At 41.3% G+C, this 15857-nt stretch overlaps 1 protein-coding gene across 1 annotated transcript in view; it reads left to right on the top strand.

Annotated features, from left to right (window-relative positions):
* Positions 1-14075, top strand: part of LOC309544739 (uncharacterized protein) — a 368721-nt gene extending 354646 nt beyond the window's left edge. Inside the window, exons 37-41 of the mRNA XM_082243716.1 lie at positions 1391-1458; positions 7616-7753; positions 10060-10197; positions 11981-12149; positions 13814-14075. Of these exons, the coding sequence (XP_082099842.1) occupies positions 1391-1458; positions 7616-7753; positions 10060-10197; positions 11981-12149; positions 13814-14007 (707 nt within the window). The 3' untranslated portion in view covers positions 14008-14075. The remainder of the gene's footprint in view (positions 1-1390; positions 1459-7615; positions 7754-10059; positions 10198-11980; positions 12150-13813) is intronic.
* Positions 14076-15857: the final 1782 nt, after the last annotated feature.

The following is a 15857-nucleotide window of genomic DNA, read 5'->3' as shown; positions in this document are numbered from 1 at the left end:
ATTGGCCTTGTGTACCATCAAGTGTCGGGTGTACGCCTTGGAAGTCTTCTTCCAACGACCCTTGGCCACACAACCTCTGTTGCGTACCTTTCTTCAGGGTGTCCGACATTTGGTTCCTCCTGTGCGGTCTCTGTTGCCACCTTGGGACCTCATTTTGGTACTTTCGGTCCTCCAGAAGCCTCCCTTTGAGAATCTTCGGGAGATTCCCTTGCTTAAGCTGTCTCAGAAAGTGGCTTTTTTGGTGACTATCACCTCTGCGCGCAGGGTGTTGGAACTGGCTGCGTTATCCCGTCGTTCACCTTACTGGTGATTCACAGAGAAGAGGGTTCTTCGCCCCTGTGTCCTTCGTTCCTCCCAAAGGTTGTCTCTGATTCTGATTCTCATTTGAAATGAAGATGTTGTGTTGCCTTCCCTGTGTCCCAGGCCAAAGCATCCGAAGGAAATTGCCTTCCATATGCCTTGGATGTGGTCTGGGCAATTAGGGTGTACCTGGCAGCTACGGAGTGTTTTAGGAAGTCAGACTCACTATTTGTACTCACAGAAGGGCCCGCGGAAAGTGTTGTCTGCTTCCTCTGCGACCATTTAAAGATGGATCAGACAGACGATTATTCAGGCCTATTCCATCAGGGGTCAGGTTCCTCCTTTCCCTGTCAAGGCCCACTCTACTCGGGCACTTGGTGCCTCCTAGGCCTTCCATCATTAGGTGCCAGTGACGCAGGTTTGCAAGGCGGCTACCTGGTCTTCGGTGCACATATTTACAAAGTTCTTTAAAGTGGATGCTACTGTTTAGCCTTGGGAATTTTTTTGCTGCTCCCACCCCTCGTGTTTTAATACTGCTTTGGGACGTCCCAATGGTTATTAAGATTAGGAGCTGTGTCCATCAATGAGCAAAAGAGAAAATGGGATTTTTGACTTAACGTAAAATCCATTTCTCTGATGTTCTTTGATGGACACAGCACCCACTCCTCTGTGGAGTTGTAATTCTTCTGACACTGCTTAAAACTGAGTACCAGGGAGAGGGAGTATACCCCCCTGGGACTGCCCATAGGCGTAGCCAGACTTTTTTTTTTTTCTGCCTAGTGTCCTACTCCTGTAGGGGGCATTATAACCCAATGGTTATGAAGATCAGGAGCTGTGTCCGTCAATGAATATCAGAGAAATTTGATTTTACGGTAAGTCAAAATTCCTATATATATATATATATATATATATATATATATATATATATATATATATATATATATATGTAGAATATATTTCTCACAGGGATGCATTAATGTGAGCACTTTGGTTCCTAATGTATAATAGGAAAGGCATATTTTTTTTTATACTTTGTTACAAATCTCAAGAACGCTATTTTGACCTAGTGTGTTATTTTATCTCTCTTCAGCTTCAGAGGATTTTTTTGATAAATTAACAGTGGAACAAGAATTTATGTCGGGTTTTGACACAGACAAGGTTAGTTCTATTTTTGAATTGCCTAAACTGTCTTATTTTTGATAAAATATTGGGTAAATGGATTTCTAGTCCACTCACATTTACCGCTCTAGACCCAAGATTTTAGAATCTGTGTATTCTAATCCACATCATGGACCTGTTTCTATACTTGCACTGTGGTACTCATTGTATCTGTAACTTTTCTGTGGTTGATGAAGGGTAATGAGACATTTTGGTGTTTGTATGTCTTTATTTTCTCTTGTACTTTTTTTTTTGTACATCCTTTACAAGGAAATCATATAAAATACATATTTAAAAAAAAGAAAAAAAAATGTCTTCTTAGCTCCTCATAAGATCTCCTGCTTTCTAGCTGCCTCTTCTCCCTCCTCCCACATGCTTGTCTCTGACATTCTCTGGAATGCCCTACCCTTACTGTCTGGGTGTCTTCTACTCAGTTCCTTTTTAGGAGATTCTGAAAACTCATTTATTGAGGAAAGCTGTCCTGCTTTTACCGAACAATTGAAATGTTATTTTCTCCATCAGCTCATCCCCACACAGTTATTACCTTTTGAATATATGAAGCAGCGCTAAAAAATTTAACTCCATAATGTCATCTCTGTGATTACACTAGCTGGGCTTGGCTATGACGCTTTGTCATCACGCACGCTTGCTGACCGGCGGAAGAGTCCGGTGCAGCCACACAGCCTACTGCTTTTTGGGAGAGCAGTTTTATCTGTTTTTTATTGCTCTATACACGCTTTTTTAAATCTATCGTCCAAGGATCTACTTAGTGTGATTCCCTTTTGCAAGTTTCACTTTTTTTTTTTTTTTAATAAATGTTGTTTTTTTTTTTTTTTTTTGGGGTTACACTAAAAAATTAACCAACCAAAAAATAAACCAACCCTGGCTGGATCACGTTTGGCTCTTTGGAGCTTCCCCTCATAAGGAGATGTAACATGCGCATTTGACTATACTATATAATGGTCCACAGCATCCGGTAAGAGGCTTTATTACTTGGTGTCACCTGGTGGTAGAAGCACTACAAATTGTGATTGTGGGGACACTGGTGGAGCAATTGAATTGTGGACTATTTGTTTCCTTTGGACTTTCTTGTTTCACTGATATTTTTCCTTTTTAGTCCTTGTGAATTGGCTCTTAAAGACACTATATACACTGCTCAAAAAAATTAAAGGAACGCTTTTTAATGAGTATAGCATCAAGTCAATTAAACTCCTGGGATATTAATCTGGTCAGTTAAGTAGCAGAAAGGGTTGTTAATCAGTTTCAGCTGCTTTGGTGTTAATGAAATGTAACAGCAGGTGAACTGGATGGGCAGCAATGAGACCACCTCCAAAACTGGAATGGTTTTACAGATGGAGTCCACAGACCTTAATTCCTTACTCCCTCTTTTCTGACTGTTTTTCACTAGTTTTGCATTTAGCTAGGGTCAGTGTCACTGCTGGTAGCATGAGGCGGTGCCTGGACCCTATAGATGTTGCATAGGCAGTCCAACTCCTCCAGGATGCCACATCAATACGTGGCATTGCCGGAAATTTTCCTGTGTCTCCCAGCACAGTCTCAAGAGCATGGAGGAGATTCCAAGAGACAGGCATTTACTCTAGGAGAGCTGGACAGAGCCGTAGAAGGTCCTTCACCCATCAGCAGGACCGGTATCTGCTCCTCTGTGCAAGGAAGAACAGAATGAGCACTGCCAGAGCCCTACAAAATGACCTCCAGCAGGCCACTGGTGTAAATGTCTCTGACCATACAATCAGAAACAGTCTTCATGAGGGTGGCCTGAAGGCTCGACGTTCTCTAGTGGGCCTTGTACTCCCTGCCCGGCACCATGGATCTCGACTGGCATTTGCCATTGAACACCAGAATTGGCAGATCTGCCACTGGTGCCCTGTGCTTTTCACAGATGAGAGCAGGTTCACCCTGAGCACGTGACAGATGTGAAAGGGTCTGGAGAAACCATGGAGAACATTATGCTGCCTGTAACATCATTCAGCATGACCGGTTTGGTGGTGGATCAGTGATAGTCTGGGGAGGCATATCCATGGAGGGACGTACAGACCTCTACAGGCTAGATAATGGCACTCCAACTGCCAATAGGACCCATTGTCAGACCCTACGCTGATGCAGTGGGTTCTGGGTTCCTTCTGGTGCACGGCAATGCCCGGCCTCATGTGGCAAGAGTTTGCAGCCAGTTCCTGGAGGATGAAGGAATTGATACCATTGAATGGCCCCCACACTCGCCTGACCTAAATCCAATAGAACACCTCTGGGACATTATGTTTCGGTCCATCCAACGCCACCGGGTTGCACCTCAGTCTGTTCAGAAGCTCAGTGATGCCCTGGTCCGGATCTGGGAGGAAATACCCCAGGACACCATCTGTCTCATTAGGAGCAGGCCCCGATGTTGTCAGGCATGCATACAAGCACGTGGGGGCCATACAAACTACGGAGTTCCATTTTGAGTTGCTGCAAATAAATTTTCAGCAAAATGGACTAGCCTGCTGCATAATTTTTTTACTTTGATTTTCGGGGTGTATGAATTCAGCCCTCTGTAGGTTGATCATTTTCATTTCTATTAAACAGTGTAATATCCTTTCAATCCTAACATATAACCCAGTCCATAGCAGTATAAATATCCAGCATGATATTTTTCCCCATTGAGATCTGATGTGTTTTCAAAGTGTTCCTTTAATTATTTGAGCAGTGTATTTGGTGTGATTTCTTTATACATGCATTTTACCCAATAAGTTTGAAGTCATTCTATTGATTCACTTTTGCATTTTCACAATATTGAGTTCAATTTTTTAGCGCTGCTTCATATATTTATCACAATTCTTGCATTTAGTGTCAAATTGCTTAAAGGAGTTTTAAAGGCACAATGTTTTTATCTTAATGCAGTAAGATAAAAAGCCTTCTGCGTGTAGCAGCCCCCCTAATACATATCTGAGCCCCATCTCTATCCAGCGATGTCCATGAGTACCTCAGCCATCCAGGACTCTTCCTCCTGATTTGCTGAGACGCAGCCATTTGCTGTCAATCAAAGTCAGACACTCCCATATGTACAAAATAAATAACAAACCTGCGCGCTACTAAGCAATGTGTAGAAAATTGTGTATAAATAAAATGGCTGCTAGCACTATTCACAATCCCATAAATGTGGTGTATAGTTTGTAAGTTATCTACACATATATACAAAAGCCTGTGATATTGATAACACTTTAACTAAAACGTAACCTTTATTGTAAATCATAAAAGGTATCTAAAGGTCTACTCACCATCACCAACTGGTATAAAGCGATGGGGATATACAGTATCTCACAAAAGTGAGTACACCCCTCACATTTTTGTAAATATTTGATTATATCTTTTCATGTGACAACAATGAAGAAATTACACTTTGCTACAATGTAAAGTAGTGAGTGTACAGCTTGTATAACAGTGTAAATTTGCTGTCCCATCAAAAAACTCAAGACACGGCCATTAATGTCTAAACTGCTGGCAACAAAAGAGTACACTCCCAAGTTAAAATTAATCCTCTTGGACATGGAGTTCACCAGAGCTTCACAGGTTTCCACTGGAGTCCTCTTCCACTCCTTCATAAGGACATCATGGTGAATGTTTGAGACCTTGCGCTCCTCCACCTTCCGTTTTTAGGATGCCCGACAGATGCTCAATAGGGTTTAGGTCTGGAGACATGCTTGGCCAGTCCATCAACTTTACCCTCAGCTTCTTTAGCAAGGCAGTGGTCATCTTGGAGGTGTGTTTGGGGTCATTATCATGTTGGAATACTGCTCTGCTGCTCAGTCTCCGAAGAGAGGGGATCATGCTCTCCTTCAGTATGTTGTCACAGTACATGTTGGCATTCATGGTTCCCTCAATGAACTTTAGCTCCCCTGTGAGGAGTACTTGTCTTTGTACTCCTCACCTGGCTTGACACCATCTGAACCAAATAAGTTTATCTTGGTCTCATCAGACCACAGGACATGGTTCCAGTAATCTGTCCTTAATTTTCTTGTCTTCAGCAAACTGCAGGCTTTCTTGTGCATCATCTTTAGAAGAGCTTCCTTCTGGGATGACAGCCATGCAGACCAATTTGATGCAGTGTTCGCCCTGTGGTTTGAGCACTGACAGGCTGACCCCATTCCTTCAACCTCTGCAGCAATGCTGGCAGCACTCATACCTCTATTTCCTAAAGACAACCTCTGGATATGATGCTGAGCACGTGCACTCAGCTTCTTTGGTCGATCATGGCAAGGCCTGTTCATGGCAAGGCCTGTTCTGAGTTGGAACCTGTCCTGTTAAACCACTGTATGGTCTTGGCCACCATGCTGCTGCTCAGTTTCAGGGTCTTGGCAATCTTCTTATAGCCTAGGCCATCTTTATTTAGGACAACAATTCTTTTTTTCAGATCATTAAAGAGTTCTTTGCCATGAGATGCCATGTTGAACTTCCAGTGGCCAGTATGAGAGAATGCGAACGATAACACCAAATTTAACACACCCACTCCCCATTCACACCTGAGACCTTGCAACACTGAGTCACATGACATTGGGGAGGGAAAAAATGGCTAATTGGGCCCAATTTGGACATTTTAACTTAGGGGTGTACTCACTTTTGTTGCCAGTGGTTTAGACATTAATGGCTGTGTGTTGATATTTTGAGGGGACAAATTTACACTGTTATACAAGCTGTACACTCACTACTTTACATTGTAGCAAAGTGTCATTTCTTCAGTGTTGTCACATGAAAAGATATAATAAAATATTCACAAAAATGTGAGGGGTGTATTCACTTTTCTGAGATACTGTATCTGTCTCTTCGCCTATCTATTGGCCACATATAAAAATGAGATGAACAGAAAAAGAGAAAGTATACTAGTAAATACTGTCTTACTGAAGATGTGGGCTATTTGTCTTCCACCCTATGAAGTTATCTATCTCTCAGATATGTAATACGGGTACACTCATCCACGTGGACAAAATTAACCACTGATGGATGAGCCCCATATATCACCATAGCCACAAAAAAGCTTCTCTCCTAATCAAGACTGCGTTGACACAAGGCATATTTCACCCCCACAAAAAAGAAAAATGGTATGGAGGGGGAAAAGAGCGTGTCAGGACAAAAATTTAATTGTGTGTACCTAAATGAAAATCAAGTCAGAAGGTGCTCCCAAATCCAAATAACCCAAACCTAACATGTTTCACTCTTCAAATAGAGCTTCGTCGGAGGTAAAAAAAAAAAAAAAAAAAAATTAAGAACAGTGAAGAAAATGAGCAACCAAGAGTAGCTTACTCACATGGTGAAAATAAAAAAGTTAACCAATCAGGTTAGAGAGAGGAGGCGGGGCCGAATGGCAGCTTCGTGTCTGAATGGACACACTGAGCTGTGGCTCGGCTCGGGTGCCCCCAAGGGCAAGCTGCTTGCTGTGGGGGCACTCAACAGGAGGGAGGGGCCAGGAGCAACGAAGAGGGACCTTAGTAGAAGAGGATCTGGGCCACTCTGTGCAAAACCAACTGCACAGAGGAGGTAAGTATAACATGTTTGTTATTTGAGAAAAAAAAACCATGAGATTTTACAATCGCTTTAAGTTGCTGTTCATTTGTAATTTATATGTTTTAACGCAGATATCCTATATGATTTTTAAATACCTTTTGAACCCCTTGCCCTCCTCTTTTAGATTGCAAAACTCTCAGGAGTAAGGTCCTCCTTTCCCTCTTGTCTTTAATTGTTTTGTAACTGTACTCCCTTGTGGTGTGTAAACTGTTGGTTCTATATAAATCCTGTATAATCGATTAGAATAAAAGTATTGTTATTATTTCATGTCTGTTTGTAGTTCTTATAGCAGCTAGACGAGGTGTTTGGTGCAACAAAATATTAACGGTTAAAAAGCTATCCCATTTATTTCCATGTTCCCACTGTCTGCACACTCCCTGACCAATAAAGGCAAATATTTCAGTAATTTGGAGACATTTTCTGTAGGAATATGTAAATAAATGTAATCGTGCCATTATCAACTGTGCTTTTGGTGACTACTAGCTTGTGGTAGCCAACTGTGTTCTGCCCCTCTTTCAATAGGTGTCCGATAAATATCCAGGAAAAAAAAAATCCAGTTAAATTGAAGTTCACAATTTCCTTACTAATTTTTGTTTTGGACCAGGTAAATCCACACATAGAAGATCGGATTGCAAAGAAAGACCCCTTGATAGAAGTTTTAAGACTTATCTGCCTTCAGTCTGTGTGTAACACTGGGCTCAAACAGAAAGTGCTGGACTTCTACAAGAAGGAGATTCTGCAGGTGATTTACCCACATTTGTTTTTTTATGTGAAATGCCTGCTGGGGAATTTTATTTGAAATGAACAAAAGTAGTGCTGTTTTTATTTTTATGAGCTAGTGTACACAGGTTTTTATAAATTACATTTCGCATGTGTTTGAAACATAATTTTTTGAAGCCTTTCAAGCTAATCTCCAGCTTTTAGTGAAGTGTAAATAGTTAGTTTGGGCCAACCTGGTCCAGTAACAGATGCACTGTTTATCCTGTGTGTAGCCTCAGCTACATACAGTATACAGCGCTGTGTTCTGGCAGTGGGGTGGGCATTTCCCCGTCCTGCTCCCAGAACAAAATCAAATCGGACTGAATGCTGCTTAGCCGTTCACAGGAAGCTTTGTATTCTATGAAGGAATACAAAGCTTTCTCTGATGGGCTGAGGCAGAGATAGTGATGTCATCTGCCCACTTCTCCACTTCAGCCAATCAGAGAAAGCTGTGTATTCATTCATAGAACACAAAGCTCCCTCTGAATGAAAAGCGTGCAGGCCAACTCTGTTTTGTTCCAGGAGCAGGATGGGAATTTCCCGTATACTGTATGTAACTGAGGCTATATTCAGTTTATACAGTGCACGCACAGCTGCTGCATATGTTCGAACATAAAGGGGAATAGTTAATTTGGCCAAAATATTTAAACTTCACTAAAAGCTGAAGATCAGCTTTAAAAGGACGAGGGAGAGAGAGAGATGTCACATCACTACCTACTTGTTCTGTAAGGAAGTCCTACCTTTTTACAGCAGACTTGTAAAATTGTTTGACTTAAAGCGCATGTAAACCCTCTGGTTTAACAGTTTCCTAAAAAAAAAAAACAAAAAAAAAAAAAAAAGTTTTTTTTTGTGACCTTTTTTAAAAAAAAAAAAAAAAAGTAAAATATAATAACTTTGTTTTAAATCTGTAAACTGGTGTTTTTTTTCTCTTCCTTTTAAGATGATCATTTTTTCCTGAAATCATTATATAATACATGGTTGATCCTACTAGCTCCCCTTCTGCCTGGTTGCAAACTAAGCACGAGAACCAAACTGTGCTAGGGTGGTCAGTTTGCTGGCCTTCTGCTCCTGTTCGGGTTTACAGGCACGCTGTGCAAGCAAGCAGTTTGGCTGTATCTTCTGTAGTCTTTTGCAGCCATGTCCCCCGCCCATCTCTTCTCTCATTTTGACAGCAGTAGAATGCAACATTATTGTGCGCAAGTCAGGTGGGAAAGTGCTGTTATGCCACTGGATTATTTGCTTGTTTTATTTCCATGGAAATGTGGATTTTTGACCACAAGTGTCACTTGCCAAAATTACTCACCGGTGGTCATGCCACCTGACCTCTCTGTGAGGCACTGCAGAAGGCACAGAGATCATTTGACCTATAGCAAAGTTACAAAAAGGTATTCAAACACTGTTTATTTTAAATTTTAATGGTGTGTAGGTACATTTTTACAAATAGAAATACATATTTTTTTTACATTGACTTCAAAACTAGTTTACTTTAGAAATATTAAAGGTTATTAAATTCTTAAATGCACAAATATTGCTTTCTGCAGTCTTTATATTTACATTTTTCCTACTAGCATGTGCATACCCCTGTATGCTACATTTAAGGCATGCATCTGATGAGAAATGTCACAGTTGCTAGTATTCTTATATCGGCTCTTAACCAAGTTCTCAAGCCTTCATATCATTGGTGCCATAGCTGGTCATGTGTCAGCACCATAGTAACCGCAGTTGTAACTAAGAATTTTCGTTCGACTTTTGCACCATTAGTGGGCAGCAACAACGGACAGTTTTCATGTAGCCATTAAATTTGAGTGATCGGGCATGTTGGCAATTTTTTGAAAAACAAATTTCTAATTAATAATGGGAGAAACGTGTGAGAAATCTAATCGAAAAAGAAATGAGCTGTGACTTGGAAAGAAAATAAGATTCCCAGCCACAAATTCTTTTCTGGAGCAACATGAGGTGAAATTGAAGGCTTGGTTGGTCAAATTTCGAAACCAATGGTGGCACCATCGGATCACAAAACGTACAAAAATTCTGATTTTTAAAAGAAAATTCTTTCTGAATTCAACCCATGTATGGCCTGCATAAGTGGAGATTTGCTGAAAGTGGTGCACACAGATTCTGGCAGCTCTGCATAGTAACCAATCTGCTTCTAACCTCGGTTTGTTCAATTTGCTTTGACAATAAAACCTGGAAGCTGCTCTAAACCTCCTCCTAAGATGGCAAAATAATCTATTAATTTTTTCTTTGTCTCTGCATTTTTCAGTTTCTAAAATTATATTTTTCTTGCAGACTTATGGATATCAACACATTTTGACTTTGCATAATCTGGAAAAGGCAGGGCTTTTAAAATCCCAGACTAGCAGCAGGAACAATTATCCAACTATCAGGAAGACCTTACGACTTTGGATGGATGATGTCAATGAGCAGGTGAGCTGGGACACATGGTAAAGTATTGAATAAGGCACAATGTAATGTGCAAAGTATAGAGCCCATTGCCGCCAAACAAAATTAGTTTTTCACTGATTTAATGAATTAAAGAGAATTTTTTTTTTTTCTTTTTTTTTTTTCATGAATCCTTCCCGTCTAGGTGGATGCAGCATCGGTCCCCTGCCGGCTCTAAGACTGAGAATCAAGCAATCAAACACTGCCGATCGCTTGGTTCTCAGGGCGCCCTGAGCAGAGAGCTGGTGACTGTCGGTCACTGCTGTCTGCTCTGCCCCCCCTTCGCTCACTGGTGCGCTGATATGTGGAAGGGGCGGAAGCGGCCAGCCACTGGAAGCCTGAGCCGGGTGTCGGTCCAGGCCTGAGCTGGCTCTGTCACTTCAGGCTGCTGCATGCTGAAAACGGGTCACAGGAGTGCAGAATGCACTGCACTCCAGTGATCCACAGGAGAAGTACAGCCAAACAAGCTTTGGCTGTGCTTCTCCTTTTTAGTGGTACTTTTCAGATTTTGGTGTTTTTTTTTTTGTTTTTTTTTTTCACATTTGTATATATGTTTAAAATGAAGACAGGAAAATGAGCACAAAAGTGAAGTTCTAGTAGCAACTAACGTACTCCTTTAATTTTTAAAGGTTTAAAGGAATGCTGTTGTGAAAGAAACATGGAGGCTAACTTTTACCTGTAATTTTTTTCCCTTGAAATGCTAATTGTCTGACCTGGAACAAATACAGATGTTTGCAGATAGGAACATATAAAAGATCATTGTTTTATTCATAGTTTTGCTCCCCATGGGACAAAGTACATCTAATACTTTGTCCCATGTTGCTAGGTGCTTTCTAAGCCTAGCTATGAGGTCAGACTTGGCACCTCCTTCTCCCCCCCCCCCCCCCCCCACAGCTGTTCGACAACATAGCTTGGAAGATGAGAGAGAATTTATAGTGGCTACTTGTCTTGGCTTTGAGCACTTGTCTGGGACAAGCGGTGGCAGGAGTAATGCAGATTAAGAGGTGGCCAATCTCAAGCATTTCTGTGACTTTACAGATCTGCATGCTTGTTTCAGGTGAAAGTGTTAAATTGAGTGGCTTGTCATAGCAGCCATGCAACTAGTAATTTCAAAAGGTGGCCAGTAATGGCAGCCTTCATACTTTTATTAAGACAGGTATACTTTCAACAAGAATTTGGTTTCTACACGCAATAACTCCAATTTTTAACCTTTTTTATTTATTTTTTTCTGCTTCATTTTTAGCAAATCTGTCTCTAAAGCCGGCCATAGACTAACCATGTATGGGCAGGCTGATTGTACCCTAGTTCAGTGGTCCTCAACTCCGGTCCTCGGGGCCCACTAACCGGCCAGATTTTAAGTATTACCTTGGGGAGATGCAGACTAGAATACTGCAATCACTGAGCAGCAAATGAGATCACCTGTGATGTAATTTAGTTATCTTGCAAACCTGGCCTGTTAGTGGGCCCTGAGGACTGGAGTTGAGGACCACTGCCCTAGTTGATCAATCAAGTTGGGTTCAACCAGCCTATCAGATTTTTCATGCAATTTTTGCATGGAGTAGAGCAGGAGAACCGAACAGCTCCACGGGAGGAATTCCCACCTCAACACTGACTGAATCGAGTGAAAATCGCACCATCTATGGTCCACTTTAGTTTTGACTGTAGAGGACACACTACACTGTGTATCATTTGCTTTCTCTGTTTATTACTGTATGACTTGTATTAAAAAAACATTTTCTCTAAGCCCAGCTATTTTTATTAAATACAGAATCCAAATGACATCTCCTATGTGTACAGTGGGTATGCTCCTCTCAGTGTGCGTCTGGCACAAATACTGGTCCGGCCTGGTTGGAGAAGCATTGAGGAGGTCCTAAAACTCCTTCCTGGGCCCCAGTTTGAAGAGCGGCAGTCGCTGTCTCCTGGCCTGATGAAGAAACGTATGTAAAATGTTCAACATTGCTGTGTAACCCAATTCAGTGTTTCATCTCTCGCCTTTCTGCATGTCACTTTCACAGGCTGTCTTTCTCCCTCCTTTTGCTCGCTTTTGTCACTGGAGGTCAAAACCGTACATTGGTCATTTAATATGCAGTTCTTGCAAGTGATTAGATTTGAGGGTCAAATCCAAGAACTGTATGGTGAAACATGGTAATAAGTGTCTGATATTTATAAAAAAACATATAGCATCTCTCTGACCATGCTGGAATGTTCCTAAAAGATCCAGTATTTAGACTTTAAAGCGGAGTTCCACCCTCAGAATAATTTTTTTAACAAAAATAGCCCATTAATATTAATACATCTCGCTTGATAAAACCGCTATTTTCATATTTATGAGTTGAACAGTGTATTTGTTTAGTGAAAATCTTACTTTTAAAATTGCTGCCTGTGCGTTGTCATCTTTACTAAGGGCATCTGAAGCCGCAGTGTAAGACTTGGTGACCTTCTTCCTGCTTGCTGTTCATTCTGGCTACCCAGAATGCAGCAGGAAATCCCGCACATGGGCAGTACTAGGCTTTAGGCATAGTACAGGTTGCTATAGAGACGTCGGCTGAGGAGGAAGTTGCTGCCCTCTATATCCCTTCCCCGCCTCCCTGAAATCACAGTGCCTTTATTAAAATATATTTAAACTCTTAAGAATTTACTTCTCTTATGTGCACCTTTTTGGTGTGTGTGTGTGTGTGTGTGTGTGTGTGTGTGTGTGTGTGTGTGTGTGTGTGTGTTCAAAAAATACCTGTTGATCTTGCCAGGATTCTAGTGAGCTGATAACTTGCTTTGCTCTGTGCTTTTGCTGCATATTCAGTTATATTGTTCTTAGTTAGCTCTAAGCACTATAGAATCATGCCCTTGTATGTTATGGACAACTGAAAAGCGCCGATCGGTCTGCAAGGATCTGAGGGTAACACTGGCAAAAATAGCAGTGTTTCCCTTCTTAAAGATGGCGCCGGACGCGCTTGACTCCTCCTTTTCATGCATCATTTCCAGTTTGGAAAAAATGCGATATGAGGAGAGGCCAGCCGCCCACGTCACTGCCCATTGCCTTCTGGGAGTGATTACAAACAGCTCCCATGAGGCAATGCAGAACAGGAAGTGACGACGGCGGCCACCGGCCGAGGAGGGGGGAGGAAGGAGGAAGTGAACATTAGAATACCCTAAAAAGAAGGTAAGAAACGCCAAAAAAAAAATGCCCAATTGTTGTTGAGAATTGACAGCCCGAACTAAAACTTTTAAGTTGTAAAACAGGGTGGAACTCCATTTTAAGCCTGAGCAACTGTATAAGAGAATGGGCAGAACCCTTTGTGACAACTGATAAAATATTGCCCACATATGCCTGATTTAGGGTGACACCGATTTATTGCACTTAAGCATTTTTATCCTTGTGTGTTAGTTTCTCACCAACAATAAGGGTTATGTTCAGCTGGCAGGTTTTCTGCTCATAATCTGGTTTAAAGTGAAAATCTAGTAGTGAGAACCATAATGTAGGTTTGAGATGTCTGCTAAGCCATAATTAGGGTTTTAAATTAACCATTAAGTATTCTCAAGCTACCTGATGGAGGAAAAGGAATTTTTTTTTTGCTAATCCTTTTTTATAATCCTTTTACTGCAGGTCAGCAAGGTGAAAACAAGGTGATGCTAATTTTTTTTCTTGGTGGAGTGACGTTTGCAGAAATTGCTGCCCTTCGATTTCTGTCTCAGTTGGAGGATGGTGGAACGGAATATATCATTGCCACTACAAAACTTATTAATGGCACAACATGGATTAAATCCCTGATGGAAAAGCATGAAGCAGAGCCATGTTAAAGATGAAGTTTGGTTTTTTTTTCTGCAGCATTATAGTGTAGAGGAAGCAAGATCTTTTACCAAAGCAGCCAAAGCATGCATCAAAAGACTATGAAATGTTTGGTGCTTGGAGTATTGTGAGCAGTCCAGAGTGCCCCTGGATTTGTTACCTGATGCTTATGGGCCAACAAAAGACATTTTACACTTGCATATCTTATAGCAGCGCTTCAAAGGCAGGGCCTAAATGTGTTTCATGTTGAGCAAGAAACTAGAAGGAGATACTGGTAGTTGGCTTGTGAAATAACGTTAATGCTGCAACTATAGATGAGACCACACACAATGAAGAGGAATTCTGCGCTGAGTGTTTCTTTAATGGAAACCTGACATTTAAGTAAGCGGCTTAATAAAAATGATGTGTGTACTTGGCCTCCCTCTGCTGCACACAAGTGAAGAGACATGGAGAACAAGGCAACATTAAGAAACATAGTCCTCTATGGCTTTGTGTATGAGCTGTATACAGAAATATATACATTTATATAAACTGTAAAGTTCATCATTAACTGTACATAAACTTACAGTGCTGCAACCATGCCTAGCTGTGGCAACACACTGAAGTACAAAACTAGATTAAGCAGAATAGGGCTCTATGTAGTTCACAATTTTGGGCACCTAGTTTGTACTATGCTGCCCTTTGACATAAACTGCATGCAGTGCAGCCAAGAAATGGGGCTTACATTACAGGCAACAAAAGGAGTTTATAAAGGTTACATGTTCACTGAAAATTGGGAATTTTTTTTAGGTAGGCCATCAGAGATGCTCAAGTGTTTGTTATGGGGCAGAGGGTCCGTTAATACTTACTGTCAAGGTGTGCTTTTGGAGGGAGTAGCGTATTGACGCTGAAAGCTTGGGAAAAGCAGACACCTGAAGCTAAAGGGGCGAGAGCAGACATACAGACTATATAACTTGGCCAGAAGATAGTCACATGTTACAACTTAACAACTTTTGTTGACCATACAGAAGCTGATAATTGATCAGTTACTCAGATTCAATATTTTTAAAGGACCTTCCACCAAAAATAACTTTTTGTCTCAACAAATAGAGGATTGATTGCAATTGGATTTTTTTTATTTTACAATAAAACATTGTTTACTGATGAGATCACACTAATAATACCACTGCTGGTGTTTGGATATGATTCTTTTATTGGTTATGCTATTGCCTGATAGTTATGTGAACAGATCCTGAATATAAATGAGCTCAGGCGTGTTCGAGGTTCCTAATTGCCCGATCCCGCCAGGGAGTCGAAACTGCACTCCACTAATCACAGGCAGTGAGACATTTCTCGATCTGTGCAGCTGCGGATCAGGAAATGTCTCACTGCCTGTGATTAGCGCAGTGCAGTGTCAGCTTCCTGGCGGGATGGGGCACGTACGAACTCGAACACGCCTGAGCTCATCCCTGATCCTGAAACATTACTCTCTCTAGTAGAATGAAAACACTGCACTCCTTGTTATCTGTCAGCCTTCCTAATTTCACACACCTGACGCTAAAGCAACCCTGTTGCCAACTGAAACTCACAGTACTAAAAGTGCCTGTAAAGGCTTACCTGTCCTGGTTTTGCGTGCAGCTCTATTAAAAAGGAACTGCCAACTCAAATTTTTTGAGGAAAAAAAAAAATTCCTGTGTCCTAAAGGAGATGGTGGAATGAACCAGTGAGCACAGTGGGGAACCAGAAGGTCAACATTACAGAAATGAGGGTTCTTAACCACTTCAATACAGACAGGGCACTTTCACCCCCTTCCTGCCCAGGCCAATTTTCAGCTTTTAGCACTATTGCATTTTGAAAGACAATTGCACGGTCATGCAACACT

Source organism: Pelophylax lessonae (assembly GCF_965119305.1).
Source record: "Pelophylax lessonae genome assembly, chromosome: 1".
Taxonomy (NCBI): Eukaryota; Metazoa; Chordata; class Amphibia; order Anura; family Ranidae; genus Pelophylax; species Pelophylax lessonae.
This window is presented reverse-complemented; position numbering and strand designations above follow the sequence as displayed.